At 36.3% G+C, this 22,281-nt stretch overlaps 1 protein-coding gene across 1 annotated transcript in view; it reads left to right on the forward strand.

The window, feature by feature from the left end:
* The window catches only part of LOC113225738 (metal transporter CNNM2-like), a 53,640-nt gene extending 42,240 nt beyond the window's left edge, over positions 1-11,400 (forward strand). The window contains exons 15-16 of the mRNA XM_026458140.1: positions 6,673-6,735; positions 10,011-11,400. Coding sequence (XP_026313925.1) covers positions 6,673-6,735; positions 10,011-10,145 — 198 coding nt within the window. The 3' untranslated portion in view covers positions 10,146-11,400. The remainder of the gene's footprint in view (positions 1-6,672; positions 6,736-10,010) is intronic.
* The last annotated feature ends 10,881 nt before the right edge of the window (positions 11,401-22,281 follow it).

Consider the following 22,281-nt stretch of genomic DNA (forward strand, 5'->3'; position numbering starts at 1 on the left):
CAACTCGACGGGTTAAACGAACGAGTCGTCAGTTTAAATGACCGAGCTCACACATCCCATGACCAAGGTCACATGTCAAGCGACCGTGCTGACTATAATAATGCGTGGCGCGATTCAGAACTATACGAAGCGAATAATTCTACAAAATCTCTATGCAATTATTGGGAAAATAAATGGGATAATATACGAGGTTAGATAATTTAACCTGTTTAAAAATCATACTTCAGTTGTATAGTCAAAGGCGTCTGTAAATTTTTATTTATGCAATTTTTTTTGTGATGTCAAGCTACGGGGTGAACAAGTCGTGCACCTGGTGGCAACCGTTGCAGTTATAACTCAGAGCTTTAAATCGCAAAGATCTGAGAGGCACTGTCACTACTGGTGACGACCCTAAGGGCTATACGTTTTATTTATCGTTGGACGACAGTCGCGTCTAGCCTGTTCCCATATCACGACAATCTGTCGTGACTGTGTCGTGGATGTTTATTTCATCGTTGAACGACTGTCGTGTCTAGCTGTTCCCACTACATCGAGACGACAATTTACCGGTTCTTGGCAGTTGACTTGTCGTTCGCACGACGGACTGTCGTCATATTTTTATCATGACGTTTTATTTATCATCTAACGACTGTCGTTCTAGCTCTTCCCATTGTCACGTCATGACAATGGGAATATCTTTATTCCCCACACGTCGAAATACTTAAACCCCCAAATAAGTTATTTTAAACCCCTTTTCCCACAAAATCCCCAATCAAATTTGTAATTCCCCAGACATTTTGTTAAGTAGCCTATAATCGTCTTTTCCTATTTCAAACATAGCCTGAATATCACTTTTAGTCACCGCGCGACCCGTCGTAGTAGCCTAGATGGCGACAAATCGCCTAATCTGGCAACACTGGTTGTAATGCATCTCGCGTGGCTTCACGCTTAGTTGTTTTAACAAAGTATGAAAATTCTTAGAACTGTACTACTGTATAATACCAATGCTTTTAAAACACCCCTTGCACTTAGACAGAGAAAGCGAGCCTAACGAATGGGCCGGACCAGCGCGCAAAATTGAATCTAACTCCTATATAGTTAAGGTGGATAATGATATCGATGCGAACAGCTGCGTGGAATGCTTGAGAAATCGATTCTGGACACAAATTAAAACACCTGGTTAGTTAGTACCTTTTTGGTTAGTATGTAATATCTAATTAGACAATTTGAATTGGGCCTACGTGGCGGACAATGGCCTAGACATTTAGCTTGGCGGAGATCCGTATCCAGCAGTGGTACGAGTTGATGTTAATGATCTAACAAAGGCAAATAAGACCTCGTACTATTTATATTATTATATATTACTACGGCATCAAACATTCCCAATGCTGTATGTAACGTGCAGTTGACTTTATCGCGAACATTTCTTTTTAATAAGATGGTGACGGGATGAACTAGTCGTGCACCTGATGGTAAGCTACTGTAGTAGCTTACAATCAGGTTCGTGTAAAACGCCCCATGACAACATCAGTGCCACTCAGAGCTATAAACCCAAAGATCTGAGGGGCACTGCCACTGCGCCCGTCACCTTGAGACATAAGTTGACAAGTCCCATGTGCCTGTAATTTCACCAGCACCCTTACTCTTCAAAATCGAAACGCAGTTACATTCACATTACTGCTTGGCGACAGAAATATGTAAGGCAGTACTTCCCTGTACGAACTGATAATTGAAATATGAGATGTAACCATGGTCCGAAAGAGAAAGGAAGGACAACAATTTACGTTTTTAGCGATTATAGTCGCATTTTTAATTAGAGTTACGCGAAGACCAGGATTTACTCCGTGAAGGAGATTTTAAGTAGAGTTTTAATACTTGTAAGAGTTTTTATTTCTATTTAAAAATTTTAGTATTTTGAAATTTTAACAAAACGTTTTGAAGTAGCGTGCAGAGAAGGGAAGAAAGGATAGTGTTGCCAGAGTGTAAAATGAAGAATGCGTGTAAATATGTACCTACCCGATCGGCTTATTAAACGTTTCAAACGATTTGTTATATTTCTGTTTTTAAACACGCTTTTGTCAACCATATTCGCCTGCCGAAGAGGTGGTTGCCAACTTTGTATATCAAGCCAAGCCAAGCTAAGCCTCGTTATATTGATTTCAACCGTACCTCAATTTTTTACAGATGTAGACAATAAATGTAAGAAAAAAAGGACTCAATTTCACACGGACTCTTCTCTTTTAACTTTTCATGACATATCTGATAATGATGCCATGAAAATTAGTACAGGGAATGTAAAGGACACGTCTAATTTTGATACCGAAAATGTACTAGATACCATTGATCCAGTGCATACTGCAAATACAGATGATACCAGATATTTGATGCATACTAGAAGTTTTATGGATACCACTAACATGGACAGTAATCCAATGGATGCCGAAATATTTGCAAATACCAGAAATGTAGTGAATATTACTCATATTGATAACATATTTAATACCAATATCTCTGATACAAAAAATATTGTAGATACCGCAACTGGTGCGCCAAAACATGCCAAAAATATACCAAATACTTTAGACGTACATAAAATACACTTAGTGGTGTCTGTAGAAAGTACAAAAGATATAAATTTACCAAGTACTACAAATTTCGAAACCAATGATTTCTCACAAGTTAGAGACTTAAATACAAGTCATTTAAGCACAAGTGATACAATCAATATAGTAGAAAATAGGGATGTTACCACAAGTACAAGGTTTCTGTTTGATAACGAAGTTGGAAAGTTGTTATGCAGTCGCGCAAGCAACGATAACAGTATATCAATTCAAATTGTTACTGAAATTATAAATGAATGTATGAATAATATATTTTTTACTCAAACATTGATTTACAGTATCACAAATAACTTTGGTGCCGATTATAGTGCTGAGACATTGACAAATAGCGTTGATATAAATTTTGACGGTGTAAATGTTAGAAATAATTTTGATACCAATGTGGAATGTTTGCGAAATAAGGATGATACCAAAGTTAGTGTAACTGTCGGTAGTGATGCCACTTTGAATAGCAAAATAATGACTATTAAAGAAACAGCTAAAAGTTTAATTTCAAAAGCTGTTGAAACTAGTTTTAGTATAGCAAATGAAGTAACTAGGGTTATATTTGATACGGAAGGTGCGATTACTAGAAACGTAGAATCAATTAAAGAACCCCCTTATACCAAAATATCTTCTGAACCTCTTGGTGTCAATTTAGAAGCTAATCCAAACATAGACTACACCATTGAAGGTAGTACTAAAAACATTGATGTCTTGACCAAAAATAGCCTAGATACCAAAATACTAAACACAGGTGCAGAAATACCAAAAAGCATCAAAATAACCAGCATACCAGAGATACCTAAAAACACAGAAGACACAAAAGTCCCAAATATAGGTACAGAAATACCAACAAATACAATAGATACCGAGATAAGTATTGTAATACCGAAAAGTATAAACAATAATGATGTTTTAAATACGACCATTGATAAAATTATTGGTACATCGAAAGTTGTGCCCGATGAAAGCGGGGAATCGAACAGTTTTGAGTGGAGGAACGAGAGAATTGCACTTGAGAGGAAAATTAATGAAATGGAACAACAAGTCTTGATGCAGTTGTCAAGAATTATAAGGATATTGGAGAAAAAAGATCAAACTTGATTGTAAGAAAATTTACATAAGGGAGCTACCACACTTATCGACATGGAATCGTATTAAGCCGGCCAGAAAAAGCTGTCCTTGTAATTAGAGTGAAAAAGACGTTGCGCGTTTCGCTTCCGCTTATACCGCCGAGCTTCTTCTGACCAACTCAAGCCGATTCTGTGATGACCTTTATTTCTGAGAAATTGCTGAATTTATTTTATAAAGCCAAATGACGGGACAAACAAGTCGTACGCCACGCCTCTCCATGGCAGTTGCAGTGCCATTCAGAGCTCGCAAAGTTTTCATAGGCACTGCTACTACGCCCGTTACTCTGAGACTATACTGTAGCCAAATTCGATGTGGAAAGTCAACAAACAAAAACATATGATTTTTAGGGTTTTCATCTCAGGCTCTCACAGTTACCACAATTTCAATATTTCCTCCCGAAATTCAAAGCTAGATTATGGATAATACTAATCTTGAACCCATGTTCATAATGAATATTATTCAACGGAAGTTTCGAATCACCTGAAAATGACATAAAAATGACCAGTAATTATTTGTAAAACTGTGTCATCCCTAGTCACTTTTTGATTTGAAGGGTGAGATTGGAAAGATTCGAGTTCTGGTGATAGTTCAAGTTCGGAATCGGAAATACGAGTAGATGCTGGATGATATAATATGTAATAGATTAATATCAAATAAAATCTTATAATTTTGTATCTTTTGGTCTACTATTACCTACCATCTAGCAGTAATATTAATAGGATGCAAAAACTTATGTATTCCTAAATCATACGTATCATAGGTAAGTATTAGATCTACATAACCCAATTACCTACTTACATATTTAAATTCCAATTAAAGGAGCAGGCCGTGGGCAGAGCAAGCCTTAATAATGAGCATTGAAAAAAATGTTCTTTTCCTATGCCATCATTGGTTGCCTAGCAACGTTTTGTTATTAAACATTCTACATCGAATTTGATAGAGTATAGTTGACAAGTCCCATGTGCGTGCGCCGATTCAGAACCTTACGATGGTTCAGTTGTCGACCGATTCGATTTGATATCGTACGATTTCTTTTCATTTTTATTCACAACACCCGAATCGAAATGACGTCACACCCGTACGATTACTCGAACTTATCGACTTGCAAAGGCTAACGTTACTCAGAGGTGTGATAAGTTTTAATAGGAGACTCGGATGTCACACGATTTAATATGAAAGTCTCCTATTCTTATAAATAAAGCCGGGATTATGTACAATTTTATTAATTTATTTTAATGTAAAATAACTTTTTTTTTTAAATTTGTAATATAACATGAAATTGCCGAGTCTAGGCCTACAATATATCGCTTCGTGTATTCTATTTTTGAAAATAACGAGAAATTACTGACCTACACCTGCAAAATGATGCGTATTCTATTTTTTAAAATAACGTGAAATTAACGGCCTAGGCCAACAATATGTCGCTTCACGTATTCTATTTTCGTAAATAATGACAAATTACTGGCTTAGGCCTGCAATGTTTCGCTTCGCGTATTCTTATTTTCAAATTGTCTAGGCCAGCAATATGTCGGTCGCTTCCTCGTATTCTATTTTTCAAAATAATGACAAATTACCGGCCTTATTACGTCAGTCGCTTCCTCGATTTCGATTTTTGAAAATGATGACAAATTACCGGCCTAGGTCATTAGCGGACTTTACACAGACAATCGCGCGTGATCCAACATTCGTGATCGATTAAGCGTGCGTGTAAAGATGTTGGAAGGAACAGGAAAAGACTGCTGGATTGCGTTCATCAGTTGCGCATGCGACCGCGCGTTCCAAGGTTGCCGTTTACACGGACGTTCTTCCGTTATAATCATTATGTAATTTTTTGACACGCATAAGTAGCGAATAGGCACGTTGGGGCGCGCGATTAGTGTGCATATCTATAGAAGGTAGGTCTAATAATACGTCTGTAGTGATTTCAAGACAGGATCGACTAAGACTGTAACGATGGGGCACTAAAGGTATGGTCCCATACAAAAAATACACATTTTATTTTTTCCCTACTAAACTATTATATTTATGGCAAAATGTCATATGACAATATTTGCTTAGGACAATAGGATCTCTCGATTGGCATCCGACCCTCTGTTTCGCAAAGATAAGATAAATATAGTGTATCTGCCTGTCCCTAATTACGTCAATTTTTAAGTGATTTCCCGAATCCCGAACAGGTCCATGACCTAAAAAATATTGTCGTAAGGTAGTCGCCATTTTCTGTCTATGTTCCTCGGAAGCTTAGGTAAAAACACTCTACCTATTCCGACCCCTGATTATAATAAAAACGAACATGAAAGAACGTTAGCTTAAAAAACTTCAAACTGGTAATCGGCCACGATTGCGCGTGCAAGCTTTCCCGCGCGTCATCCTGCACACTCCTGGTCACGCGCGATAGAGTGAGCGTATAAAGGGGGCTATTATATCGCGTCACGTATTATATTTTTGACAACATGACTAGAAATTAAAAAAAAAAAACACATTCAAGAACAAAAGTTAAAAAAAATCTTAATTTCAAATAAGAAATCGCACTGCTATTACAATAGTGTTATAACTCAAAATATGTTAAATTCGACATTGTACCATTGTTGAAAGTAAAATTTGATTATCTACAAGTCAATAACACCGTCGTTACAATATTATTGTACAAAACAACTAAAGGATACCTACTTAACTCAAAATGAGACGCTTTGTGTGAGCTAGTTCTATAGTCCTTATTAAAAAATACGAAATTATTTTTTCACTTTTATTTTTAAATTAAATATGTGTATTTGGCAAGTAGAATTTACACAGATCTTTCAGTGGAAGCGAATAATTAGTTTTTCGTTGATTCTGAGGAAATACACTTTTGAGTTTATACACTATTTATTGTATTAACAGTGCGAAATGCTCAATATACTTCCAATATACATACAATGCAGGATAAGTTATATCTTAAAATATTTTTTTTTTCTAGTTGTTACAAGCCGTCGACGAAGACATCAGCATTAGTGGAGAACATAAAACTCCTTCACGTCAGGTAAGCGTTGAATAGTTACTAAAAAAAAAACTTTTATCACCTAAACGCTAAATGCAGAAAAAACACGTTTTTTTAAATTTTCACAAAACTTGCATCTCTAGCCCGCCATCTACAATGACATATTTAAAAGTACATATCGAAAGCTGTGGGGCCTCAGACGCTGACTGTAGTTGCGATATTATACAAAGGGCCGATTCTGTAAGGTACTTAGGTGCCATATTAGACGAAAATCTTAATTTCAGAAAACACATAACGATGACAGCCGGTAGGATACGAAAGCTTATTTACACTATGAAATTGTTAAGAGAGGCTACAAATGGACAACTATTGAAAACTATATATCTCGCTTCATGCCAATCAATTTTAGACTACTGTATTCTCGCCTGGGGAGGAACTGCTGGAACATTTCTTTTGGTTTTAGAAAGAGCTCAAAGAGCTGTTTTAAAGGTGTCGCTGCGCAAGCCACGACGATACCCTACAGTAGACTTATTCAAAGAAGCGCAAGTTCTTAGTCCGTAAGTTATATTTATTGCGAGCTACCGTTTATACACACCGAAAAGCTCTCAATACCCCTTTATACTCAGATATGTTGAAGAAGAGACTTCAAAATTCCTCCAACTCCTGTGTGTACTAGCTTTGCGCACCGTTTTCATGGGTTCCTGTTTCAGCGTATCTACAACATTCTGGCAAATAAATGTGACATTAAATTTTGTGGTGTTTTTGAGGCAAAAAAGAAAATTCTGGCGTTTTTGTTACCTTAGAACTATGAGCAGTCTGAAAAAAATACTACGCGTGTTATCGTAAAAATCCAATTAACACACGTGACGTACAAGATCATGCTTTCACTGTCCTACTTTCTTTCGCACGCTCGCGCACGCACTTACATGCACGCGCACGCACTCACATGCACGCGCACACACACACATACACACACGCACGCACGCACGCACGCACGCACGCACGCACACACGCACACACGCGCACACACATCCCCCACACGGTAACACACCTAATACTCTGCCTAATAGCACAAAGTGTAATATACCTATTGTTAGATTATGTAAGTAACTTAAAATTAGTTATGTTTGTGGTGATTGGTTATTGTTATTCAAATAAGCATTTCTTTTTGTTATTTTTTTTTGTATTTTACTACTTTTTAACTTAATTCTTGTTTCTATAAGCCGCTTTGTTATTCCGTTAATCTTACCTGCTTTGCTTCCCACGAGACAGGCTTAGCCTAGTGTGGGGATCATAGTTCAAATATGTGATTGTTAACTGTAAGTTACGGTAAATAAATTTATTATTATTATTTATAAATACCCTGTTCTTTCTGATATTTTCGCTTTTCACGCCAACTAATCGCGATCACATCACAAGTCAGACTTATTGCATTGCAATTGCAAAATATTATTTACAATAGAATCAACGAGCATTTTGGATGCAATCGGCATGCCAAATGATCGCGAGTGCATCGTAACAGAGACACTGCTATAATTGCAAAATATCAGAATACAATGTCGCCAAAATCGTGGGCAGAAACGGCATATATGTAATTTGGTATATGCCACATCTTCTTATTTAAGGCCTAGGCTCTTGTCGGTGGAGTAATCGCCAATCACTCTACTTAGCGCTTTAGCCTTGACATCGTTTCGGTCTTCCTCTGCCTCTCTTTCCTTGTACCTCCTTTTCTGTTATGTTTCTAAGAAAACTGTCGTCACGCATCAGATGACCAAACATTTTCCCCCTTCGGTTCTCTATTGTCTTTAATAAGCTTCTCTTTTCATTCACTGTTCTTAACACCTCATTTACTTTTTCAATTCTTCCATCTTTCTAATCACTAACATTGTGATTTCGCATGATGACGACCGGTTCCGTCTTGCGTCTTCTTGCGGACTCAGACCGCCACGGCATGTTACATCGTGGAAGCCAGTTCAGGAGCCATACTCATTACAAATTTCGATGTAAACAATATTTTTTGGACGAAAAAGAGGCAACTCCACAAGTACTCACCTTGGAATCCTCAGGATTCTCACAATTAAGAGAGTACGTCCGATTTTATTTTTATTCCGATTGAATCGATTTTCAAGCAAATCGATTCAATAAAAAGGCAAATCGAATCGTCTATCAGACAGCGATAAACTTTTGTAATAATGTCATTCAATTTGAACATAACTCGATTACAACACATATTTCGCTGTAAATAGTTTTTGCCCCCGATTTTGGGCGTTTATGGGTTTTAACCCGGGCGTTTGCCCATCTCTGTACACGACATGTCCCCCGATAAGTTCTTATATTTAGGGGTAATAAGGTTCTACTCCTTAGACAGACATTGATAAGTGGTTATAGACTTCCTATACTTTCCATTCATGAAAATTATGCGTAAGCGTCACCAATTTGCTACTTACGACTTTGACGATGTCGTCTACGCATTTCATCAGGCAACCTCCCACATTTCTGTAGTCATGTCTTGGTTACCGTTCGGCTGTCGCTTTACTTCCATCTGCCATCACAACTCCTAATAATAAAAATTCATTCGATCTTACAGGACTCGAACCTGCGTCTTTGCCATACCAGGGCGGCCTCTACCAACTGAACTACAGATCGAGTCAGTAGACCTCACGGTCGCCCTGGTTGTTACAATTTATAAAGCGACATCTCTTGTCAACCTCTGCCCCAGTAGCATGCAATTTCGATAAAACTATTATATCCACATTTACCAAAAATAAAAATCGATAAGATATTTAAAAAAATAACAAATCATCGAACTATTATTATTTTGTTATGATTATGAATACACAGATCGAACGCACAGAAACATTTTTGTCTACCCGGTGGGACTTGAACCCACGTCCATGCTGCGTCGTAGAATTGCGCTAACTATCTGAGCCACGGGCCTAGTTACCGAATCGTTGAAATTCTTCCTCTGTGTTTTTGTTTTAGATCTTTGTACTGACTTTCGGCATTCGTCGCCGCTAGTGACATTTAGTGAAATTTTTGAATAACCTTCACACTGCAGCCGATACCTTTACAGGTATCATACTTGACGCAGATGTCGCTTTTTGATAGAACATATTTGTTGAGATTACTTTATTAGATACATAATAATTTTTCTGTGTGTTCGATTTTTTAATTCGTAAATACAACAAAACTAGTGGAGCTTTTTCACAAAAAAATGTACCGATAAATACACCGAACCATTCCCTTTTCTATCTATGCCTTATTACATCATCTTGAATACCACAACGCTGTCTTGAAACAATTTTATAATCCTGCAGGTGTCACCGAATCCGAGCGTGGTGCCCGCATCGCCTATAGCGCGCGTATCTTTCAGCGCGCCGCGCAGCTCGCCCGAACCGCGCAACGGGCACTACCGCCAGGACGAACAGGAAAAGCTCCTCAAGTCTCCCTAACAACAATTCAAATACAACTGTTAAAAGTCGTAACAACAAAAATATACCTGTAAGCCGTTTTTACTTAGCCAAACATAAGTGGACAAATAACAAGAAAATTAGCCCACTTAGCCAACTTAGCCCACGTAAATAGTCTCTCTAACCCTGTAAGGCCCAGTCACGCTTGGTCTTTCAACGGCGTGACCAACGTGATCGCTGCCGTCCGCCGACAGCTTATTGTGTCAAATAAACATCATTATAAATAATCTCGCTCTTTGTGAGAGCATTTTAATTGTGTGTGTGTAATAATCAGATATCCAGAAGTAACAAATATAGACTGGTACCTCCCTCTGAAAGCCAGGCTCTCTAATACCCAGTGACAGCTCTCGACTACATAGTTTAACATGGTCTCAAGAGATGTCGCCCTAAGGAAGCGCGCGCAAATTGAATTTTGAAAATGGGACTGTGAACCTTCGTATACAGGCAGTCTTGAGACAGTCTTCTTTTCACGTTTTGGTGACAAGTTTCAAGTACATAGTTTGACATTGTCTCAATAGATGGCGCTTCAAACAGAGGGAGGTTTAGCAAAGAGGTCCCGGGTAGTTCTAGTTGTTCTGCCTTCAGAATTAATCTTGTTATTTCGGCACGCATAGTATACAAGGAATTGCCTAATTTGAGATCAGGTCTTGGTGCCATATTCTGGCATATAATAATATAGGTTGTTGCCCAGTTGTTTGTCATAAGACATAACTTTGTCATCCAGGTGTTTGTACGAATTATTGATAGGAAAAAAATACAAGGAATTTTGCACTGTTTTTAAATAGATATATGGGTGTCATATTTTTCTATTTTCGATGTTAGGTGTTGGTTCTGATGGGGAGAGTTATCATTACGACGTGTACACGTATATCGCTTTTTCAAAAACGTTGCGAGCTCTTACAAATCCCATTGTCACAGCTGACTATATACCTTTTTTTTAATATCCAGTAAAGGGACGAAGAAGTCGTGCGCCTGGTGATAAGCGACACGCCTACCCATTAGAGCCTATGCACACAACGTATTTTATACGCGCCGACGACGCGCAGATGATACGAGTAAACGCGTTTCAAGAAGCGCGTACGAAGCTCATCTGTATCGCATTTGGCTCGATTCAAACGCGTACGAACATCGCGTTGCAAGCAAGAAGCTTATATACTCCACTGGAGTTTACATTTAGAATTTCATGTACTCTGGCCATCGAGTACATAACCAGAAATAGAGACGAATTAAGGGCCATCCACACTTGGCAACTCATCAGGCAAATGGGCCTTATATCACTTTTAAATATCAATTCTCTTTTACACTAAAATCACCACAATTAAATATGAAATATGTTATTTTCAATATTCGTCCATTATAGCAAAGCTTAAGTTAAAATGGTCAATTTAGTCCATTATAGCAAAGCTCAAGTTAAACGACGCCCGTCAATTGTTTCGAATTCGGGCTGGCCAATCGGAGCGCAGTTGTCACCGTAATGATTTGGCAGAATTGTTTTTCAAACAAATTAAATGACATTTCGTCTCTAGTTATAGTTATATACTCGATGAGTCTGGCCAACGAAAGCTGGCACAACATATTTTTTCAAAACCTTATTACGGCAACACTATATAATATCAGTCAAAAGTACTTTGACGGTTCGTCGTTTTAAAATTTCAGTACGAGCCCGGAAACAAAAAAGATCTTGAAGACTGAAACTTAGTGAAAGGACAAAATCACTATTCATTATTATTGTAGCGAACCGCAAAAGTATACAAAATTTGGCCGTCGTGTTACGGTTATAGAGAAATTCTCTTCATTTGACATTGTGTATTATTAATTGGTTTAATCTCTCAATAAAATATTTTTTTAGGGAGATTTTACAATCCTCTTTTATCCACATTATCGGCTCGCTGATTTCTTTTCATATTTTTCATTAATTTATTGACGATTCTACCCATCGGAATCAAACCTTAAGGTATCAAAATAGATAATCATAAGGCTGGTTTCAAAGCAGTGCGGATTTATCTGCGGACCGTCCGCGCGGAGCACCGGAGCGGAATAACACGTATGACGATAGAACATCGTTTTACAGTGACGCGGATTACTCCGTACGGAACACGCTCCACGTTAACTCAGCACGAACCACCCGTGCGTTCATTATAGGCGACTGTCTTCCGTGAATATCCGCACTTTTAAATACTCGATACAGATCACTGCAGGTTCTACGCATGCGGATGGCCCGCAGGCGTATCAGACCGTACGGACCGTAGGCACATCTGTGAAACCAGCCAAGTGTCACCCTATAGAGTGCACTTTGTTTAGGGTAGTTTATATGTTATACAACATTTGAAAATGTTAGTGTATTAAAATTAGTTGCTACATGTAAATGTAGACGTAAATCTACACGACAGTGACTTGCGAAAACGGTGTGCAATTTTTTTTAGTAATTTTGTTTTTGCTCAAGGCACCGAAAGCCTGGTTATTCTCATCTGATCCACCGCAAATTTAATTTTAACTCAACTCATCCTCTCTATATTTTACAACTCCCAACGGATCATTGTATTTGTAAGGTAAGTACAGTCAAAACAAAAAGAAGTTTTGAAATCAAATATTCATTTATTGAGCAATATTGTGATCAAATGTTATAATTATCACAGACATTCAAATTTTTTTGTGATAAGTCGTTAATATTGATATATTGCAAATCACAAGTAACAAAAAACAGTCTTAAGTAGCATTTAAGAAATTAACAAAAGGTTAAAGACCTTGACTATTTTCTAATAAATAAACCCTCAAATACATTTTCTTGTTGACTGTACCACTTTATCTACCAAAAATAAACTTGTAAATACCAGAGTTTCAGGTGGGAATAAAATTTTAATATTTGATTTTGATCCCCCGCACTAGGGATCCGATAATAGATAATAATATAAAATAAAACGGATTCCCCAAGGGATCGGTTTTAAGAGATCAGATGGGAATAACCCGAAAAGCCTTGCGCAAGAACGACATAGCGCTATGTCAATGGGCTCATCCGAAGAACAGAGTCGAATGTGAATATACGGCGAAAAGAGGATAGTACATAATCTCATTATTGAAACCAAATAAGTGTTTTACACAATTTTTATATCTTATTTCGTTTCGGACATATAAAATCGCGCAAATATAAAATCCACAGTGAAGAACAACGGACGAAATGTACAATGTCCTGAGAATGAGCCGTCTTTGTTCTACGGATGAGTCGCAATGTTCCCATCGGGCTTAATTTATAAACCCAAAACTTTCTGAATCAAAATTCTAAGCAAGAAAAAATTATTTACTTCCCACAACAATTAATTATTGCAGGAGTACATTATACAGGGTGATTGTAAAATACTGACTATATTACTGACATCATAAACAACAATTTTTGTTCCATAACTTTTAATTAATTAATCAGATTTTACTTTCGTACAAAAATAAACATTTTCAATAGATCGCTTAAAACGGTAATAGAAAAGACCCGCCACCGATTCTTTTTATGAATGACAGCACGCGAGAGGAGTTGCTACAATCGTTTATTCTCAGTAGTTTCATGTATTTACTTCCATGTGGAACAATTGTAACCCAAAAGTTCGTTAAATAAGGAAGGATGGCGAAAGCTGACCCAGTTATTATAAAATCAATGAAGAGCTGTTCGTGAACTTTGCTAGTATAATTTTGCGTTTCAGTTTATGCCTATTGTCCATTTCAATAGGGATGAGTTCTGTAACATTGACAATTTTTACTTTGCACGCGTACTATTTCTAACTAATCTCTCGACCACGTTATAAAAGTAAATAGTACATGTGTTATAAGTTATAATTTACCAAAAACGAACAATATTAAATTTGTTGATAAAAATTACAGTAAAATTAAAAATAAATTGCCTCAATTACTTGATGCGTGAAACGGAATATTTTATCCATAGAGATTTACACCATAAAACCGATAAACCGAATCGGCTATTATGAATCTCGCGTCAACACTAGTGCATATACCTTGTATGCGTCTTCTTCTTTTGTTGTGAGCTTTGCGTCATGTTTTTGAAGTAATTGTCGTTTTTTTGTAATTTTCGTTTCGTTGCAGTTGATTTTATGCTTTGTTGCTGACTTTTTGTTTGGTTGTTGTTGATTTTTTATTTGTTGCGTTTTTTTTTTTGGTAACTTAATAACATAATAGTCGAATCTCTTCATAATAAATTATTTAAATCGATTTTTTTCATGTGATTTTACGTCACCACATCCCTAGAAACTTCAAATCTCAAACGCCACCAGAATCATCCCAAGTGGAATGAACTATAGTTGTCAGTATATTTTTAGAAGTCCGGAAATAAAGTAATTGTAAAACAAAGTATTTTAGAATAAATGCAAGAACATAACGCAATTGATTCACTTCGACCATAGATCAGGCTGAATGTATTGGTTATTTTATAGTACACACATAAAACATTAAAGCTATAGAATACATAATCAAATACCTAATCAATTAAACAGTAATGATGTAAAGTAAAAAACAAAACACAATATGACAAAAATGTTTAGACAATATTTAAATGAGAGATAAGAAAGTTAGCAAAGTTTGCGCCGTTTTTTTTTGTTCTAGAATTCAATTTGTGCAAAAATCTCTTCGATTCTCCCTCTGAGTCGCCAAACAAAATTCTAACACATCGTCCATAACGTTTATGAAACTAGAAAACGGATACTGCCAGAATTGAGACTATGTAGTCTCATAAGCCATTCATTAAGAAAAGAAATAAAATAAAAAAGTTAGCGAAGGAACGTTTTGACAAGAGACCTCTTGCCAATGTCATATTGAGATTGAGAGCAGTGTGACCATTTGTGGCAGATTTCTGCCATTTGGGCAGATTTAATTTTTATTTATTTTCATTGCGGCAGAATATGTTAAGGTTGTATTAAATGTGGCATAGTTTGGCAGATTTGGGAATATTCAGCCAGTGTTTTTATTATTTTTTAGTACAAATTGAAAACTTGTTGTTTTCTGCTACTACGAACAAACATCTGAAGCGAAATACGGGACAATGTTATAAACATACCCTATATCAACTTTATAACCCTTCTACAGGCTGTACTCAGTTAGCTTTTTTGATGCTTTGATAATATGTTACAAGTATTGATAGGTCTCTTTAATGCACGTCGTCTAAAACACTGGGTCTCAAAAATACACGGGATGTCACCATCCTTCTTTAATTACTTAATAGTTACTTAGTAACTTACAACTTACTACCAAATGTCTAAAAGGTGTCAGATAGTAACAACAAAAACTGAATAGTTTTTTTTTGTTTTGTCGTAAAAAGTGTTATAAAAAGTTATAAAATGTTATAAAAAGTCATGGAACAGAAGTTGTTGTTTATGATTAAAGTAATATAGTCCTGCGAAGTTTTTAATATTTTACAAACAACCCTGTATAGTGTCCAAGTAAATCGGATACTAAATACCGGGGTGTTAAAAAAACATGTCACAATAAACCCATGTTTAGTGGTAAAACGACTAAGTTTGAATACCACGCCGACGGCAGCTATCTGAAAGCTGCACGAGACTTAAGGTTGGACAAGACAAGCTTTTTAGCAATAACGCCACGCAATGTACTTAAAATTTAAACAAGATCTGCTGTAATTACTTAATGTGTAAGAACTAAAAGAAAGGGATAGAAAATAAGAAAGATTAAAACTGTCTAACTGGAATGTCAACTATCTTATACAAACTTGACCAAGCCCTTTTTGAATGTCCAAATTGAAGACTTGAAGTCATCAAAGTTCTGTAATGCAATTTTCCGTATAAGTTCAGTTCTGAACTACATAGTTTAATGTTTTCTTAATAGATGACGCATCCAATAAGCGCGCGCAATTTAAATCTCGAAGTTGAACTTATTGTTTATGTGTAAGAGCCCTTGGACAGTCTTCTTTTCATGTTTTAGTAGGCTCCTAAGTACATAATTTAATATTGTCTCAATAGATGGCGCCCCAAATAAGCGCGAGTATTTTGATTTTAGAAATTCAAGTGTCATTTTGCATACAAGCGGTCTTGATACAGTATTCTTTTGACGTTTTGGTGATGGCTCTCAAGTACATAATTTAATATTATCTCAATAGATGGCACTTCAAATAAGCGCGCGCAATTTGAATCTCGAAATTGAAGACTATCGCTTCGAAAACATATTTCTAACTATTCTGCCTTTTTTTCTGTCTAGTGTGATATGAATAAGAAACATTTTTTGTTTTGTGTGAAAAGTGAAATTCAGGTTATAGAAAAAGAGCTCTTAATAAAAGGTAAGAAAGCACTATTGTTCGAATAAGTAGCCAAATGGTAGTCTTCGTATAAAAATTATAATAAATCGTAAAATGTAACCACATTGTCGTGGTAAATTGTTATAATTTCCTTATAATATAGGGTAAAAATTAAACATGTTAAAATAATATAAAAATCCGAATTTTTCTCGCTTCCTCCATTCGCGTAATCACCATTATTAGACTAATATTGTTGTTAAAGAAATATGATTTATATTTTATAATAGATTATTCTGACGATTGAAAAGGGTGAAAATGGACTTTTCTATAATATATAAGAAGGTCCAGCGCAAGTAAATTTTGCGAGAAATTTAAACTGATTCGATACAAATTTTAGTACAGTTTATAGTCCATTTTACTTTTTCAATCGTCGATGATTTCACTTAGTATTTTTGTTACTTAAGATATAAATGTTTTAACGAAAGTACAATTGAACAAATCTCGTAATGTTTTTTTTAATTAGTTTTATTTTTTTCTTAGTTCCTATAATGTACTTAAAGGTAGTACTTAAAATAAAGAATACTCAAAAATATGGCTTCATTATAAGTTAACCACAATCTCATTACATATGGAAGGGAATTGAAGTTGCACATACAGATTCCTCTATCTCCTTACTTTCTTCGGAGACTTAGATGTGAGTTATACGACTTGATTCCGCCATCCTTTCCATCTTCGAGGACTGAGGGGTGAATAACACGAACGGATTCCGCTATCCTTTCCATCTTTGGGGACTTACGTGAGTTTCACGAACTAATTCCGCCATTCTCTGTCCATCTTAGAGAATGTAGACGTGAGTTACACAAATTGATTCCGACATCACTTCCATCTGAGGATTTACATGAGTCACATGTACTAATTCCGCCGTCTCCTGTCCATCGTAGGGAACGTAGACGTGAGTTACACAAATTGATTCCAACATCACTTCCACCTTTGAGGATTTACATGAGTCACATGTACTAATTCCGCCGTCCCCTGGCCATCGTAGGGAACGTAGACCTGAGGTACACAAATTGATTCCGACATCATTTCCATCTTTGAGGATTTACATGAGTCACATGTACTAATTCCGCCGTCCCCCGTCCATCGTAGGGAACGTAGACGTGAGTCACACAAATTGATTCCGACATCACTTCCATCTTTGAGGATTTACATGAGTCACATGTACTAATTCCGCCGTCCTCTGGACTTAATAGGAAACGTAGACGTGGGTAACACGAATTGATTCCGACATCATTTCCATCTTTGAGGATTTACATGAATCACACGTACTAATTCCGCCGTGCCCTGGCCTTCGTAGGGAACGTAGACGTGAGTTACACAAATTGATTCCGACATGATTTTTATCTTTGAGGACTTACATGAGTCACTCGTACTAATTCGACCGTCCCCTGTCCATCGTAGGGAATTTGGACGTGGGTTACACGAACTGATTTCGACATCCCTTCCATCGTGTGGGGGACTTTTAATTTCAGGTGATATGGACAAGGGACTGTCCATCTTGTGGACGTAGACGTGAGTTACCCCAATTGCTTCCGCCATCCTTTTCATCTTCGGGGACTTAACGAGAATTACACCAACAGATTCCGCTATTTCCTAGTATCTTGGGGAACAGACTGCAGGGTGGTATCTCACCGTTATGTTGATCAACAATATCATCATCATCAGATAGGTTGTGAGATTCTTTGCTGTACTGTTTCGACTACAAATCACACACGCAACCAAATACTGTTGTAACTCGAGAAAATACATTTAGAAAAAAAAACATGATATATGATTTCTCGTTTATGAATGGATAATTAAGTATTATGTTTGAGACGGAAAAGGGGAACGAACATGTTAAATTAAATACTGGGACACGTAAATCAACCATCTTTTATAAATCTATTTTTCCAGATTATAATAATTAATTATATATAATAAATTATCCGTCCTAGCTTTAGACAAGCTTAACAGCTAGTTACAACTTATGCACCGTGCTACGCCAGAGCCAAGAGTGTCCCCATGCTCCGCAGCGCGCTGCTTTTATACCATTTGCATAACAACTCCTGCACGTGTTGTTTACAGTTTTATGCGCCATAAGAGGAAGCGCACAATGGCGCCACCGTCATATGAAATTTAAAATAATCATATTATTCGCAATAAGTTCCATTTAGTATTTATTTTTTTAATTTTCAAATTGTATTTTGTCAGCTCAACAATTTTGAGTTCCGACAATATTCAGTTTCTTGTGCGATATATTTATAACGTTGGCCTTTTCAAAGCGAGAGTGAGCAGTCGCCTGCGCTTCGTCCTCCACCTCATCATTGACTATCAAATGAGATCGTGTAGTTCCATAAGGAAACTCGAAGAATAATGATTTTTGACTTACGACACTATTAAACCTGATGTGCGATATGTACTTTCTGTTTCGCCGTACCATTTTTGTGCGTTGATCTTCTTGTTTTGATGCTCTGTTCCAGAAACGCAAAATGCCAAACGGGCAGAATGCCAGATTCTCAAAATGAAAAACAGGTCTCCCAACTCTTGACGCGCAAACTAATGTCCAGTAGTGGACGTCATTCTGAAATATAGAAGCGAGGTTCTGAAGTTCTATTTATTTATTATAAACAAAATGTAGTGACCTGAATCTGGCATTTTTTATTATTTTATTTGTATTTCATTATGTGAACGTTTACATTACAAATACTATGTACAGTCGCCTTCATTAATATGAATAACAAGTAATAAAATGATAATCATATTATCCTTTACACATAATGACTTTAATGCCCCGAATACTTGATCCGCTCCTGTGGCATACAATGTTTCTCATCACACTTGCGAGGAAGTTAAAAAACGTTTTCAATTTATGTATGCCATGTATAAAAAAAAATTAAAAGAAAGCCGATTGGATTTACATTTTAATAAATAAAATCATAACGTGACCGTAGTGGCCGAACTGATTATTTGACCACGCTCCTAGTGGGCAACGGAAGCGTCGAAATAAAATTAAAAATGTTTTTTAATTTTATATTATCACATGATGGTAGTAAAGAATGAGTCCGTGGTTGGTAGACGACTAACAAACAGTATTATAATAATAATAATTTATTTTCTCCACAAACATGATAGTTGTATTAGAATTTAGAAATAACACACACAGTCAGATATATTAACGTTATGTTTGCAAGAGACTGATGCCTAAACTAAGCCGAAGCTTTTAATATAGGTAACCAGGCCCCTCACCTCGGACAACAATTCTTCCTTCTTCGTATTGTAGTTGGAAAACTTTGATATATGGTTTTTGCGTGGCTTATTCCAGCGTGACCACGGTCGAGTTTTGGAAATATAACTTACGGCGGACCGACTGGATCTAGTTATTGGCGACTACAACGGACTAAATAAAGACTTTTTTCTGGCTAGTCAAATTTCAAAAACTCGACCATAGTCACGCTGGAACAAGACACGCTGCTTCTTTATGGCGTCTTACACTCTTTCATGACTTTGCTTGCACCAATACGTGCCCGAGTTTCGGATGAGGGTGTCACATTTTCACCTCTGGTAATGGTTATACCGCCCTAGGGCCGTATGATAATTATACCGCTTAGTTTTGCCGTACGTTTGCTACTTACGATTTTTCACATAATGACAAACGGTTTCAAACTCGATTTATACTTACATATGCAGGCAGTTGTGAATATAGTCACAAATATAACTACCATTGTGAGGTGCATAGTTATAAATATACAAGGTGCTAACAAATTAGGTAGGGATCATTTTACTTTCACTCTTGTAACCATAGCACAATGAACTTATTGTTAATTGTGTAACGTAATTTAGATACGAGCTAAAAAACAAGCGGCGCGTTTTTCGGAGAAATTAAATCAGAAATGACATCAGCTTATGGAATTTCCGTACAGCTACCGGATCGTACGAATGTTATGTACAATTTCGTTATTAAAATTCTCAATGGTGAGCAAATGTGAACTTAACTCTGAAAGAGATCTTCTCCAGTCCGCCCACACAAGGCAATCAGAGCAACGGTCATAACAGTCGAGCAACAGCGTGCAAGAGAGAGAGAAAGAGAGATTGAACTAACAAATATACATAGAAAATGAACTATTTTTCCGGATTTAAATCGCGTATATTTGTTTTTTCAAACAAACCGACGTTTCGGGCCCTTTACAGGTCCCATGGTCACGGTTGACTGTCAACTGTCAACTGTTGACTGTCAACCGTGACCATGGGACCTGTAGTTTCATTTCCTATGTGTAACAATGGCGAAAACCTAAGCACTCGATAACAAATATACATTTTTTATGATACCAGTGACACGTCTGGTGTTAAGCAGTTGCAGTATCGCTCGGAGCTTTAAATCGCAAAAATCTGAGTGGCACTGCCATGTGCCTGTAAATTCACCTACACCCTTATTACCCTTCAAAATCAGAACGCAGTAATGCTTATATTCACTCCTTGGCGGCAAAAATAGGTAACCTTGGACCAACTTTTTCACATGGAACTCTATAGCTACTAAAACTTGCTTAAGTATTATAAATACATAGAATATAATATTTATTACGATCTAACTTCAAAGTTATTATAATGAGTACTTTGTTTGTAAGTAATTTGTGAGCACCATGTATAAATAGAATAAGTCAAAAAACATTAAAAATGTACAAACAACAGAAAACGCCTTTGACTATTAACGGCCTAGATCTATTTATAATTAAGTCGTTACTTTAATACTATACAACGACAATAAAGTTATTCATTTAAATCAAAATACTGTTCTCCTTGTCATATACAATGCCATATGAGATATTGGCATTTAAAGTTCTTTTTTTTCTTTGAACAATTAAAATTATGCTGATTTTGGTTAAGCACTCTTAACCAAAATCAGCAACAACCTCAAATGGCTTTGGTTAATATATATATTTAAACTGATTACTATACGGTGTGAAAACATATTCCTAAAAGTTTTCACGATTGAAAAAAAAACAGACTTGAAATTTTACAAGAAAACCGCCGTATTCAATAGGTCCTTTACATATACAAATGATTTTTTTTTTACATCAACTGAACTAATAAAACATGTATAGTATACGATATACAGTTTTTCAAATTGCTTTAAATTCGTTTGTAAAAAATAAATTCTGAAATAATGCCAGTGTCCCTGCTGCTCGGCCCAAGCAAAATGAACCGTATTAGTACGTAACTTAAGTAAAATTTTAATTTGAGTTGAGGTGATAAAACAGAAACTAAAGAAGGTATAAAAAAACCGCTTATAGGGATTATTATTATTATTACATTTATTATGTTAATATAATAACTCTAACTAAAAATGTCGATTGCGTTAGTTATAACAGGGCCGGTAGAATAGTCCTATATCGCGTGTATTTAAGAGGGAGCATGCCAAAAAAGTTTTGACGTTAGCTCCGCCCACATTTGTGAGACAAATATATGCCTGAAGTTCGCGTGACATGCGACAGGAGATGTTGAATTTTGCGCATTAAAAGTACCAAATTCGTTTTAGCGGAATAACTCTAAAACTAAAGGGATTAAAAAAAATCCGTAGTGACAGTTGTCGATCATGCATAAATATAATTAATTATTTAATTTTTGTCCTAATAACCTGCATTTCGAGGATGAATCGAAAAAATGTGAAAATTAGAGGTCATTTCGTGATTTTTATCGATCGAGGAAACTTTATTGTTTTATGTTTCTGATTAGTGTCTATGCTTGAATATATCGTGTAGTTACTCATACAATATTTTATTTTTAACTTTAATTCTAAAATCAAATCGAAGATTAGGAATTTTCCCTCTGCTCCCTCTT

The sequence above is a fragment of the Hyposmocoma kahamanoa genome, unplaced genomic scaffold, assembly GCF_003589595.1.
Source record: "Hyposmocoma kahamanoa isolate Upper Pololo Valley unplaced genomic scaffold, ASM358959v1 172, whole genome shotgun sequence".
Classification (NCBI taxonomy): Eukaryota; Metazoa; Arthropoda; class Insecta; order Lepidoptera; family Cosmopterigidae; genus Hyposmocoma; species Hyposmocoma kahamanoa.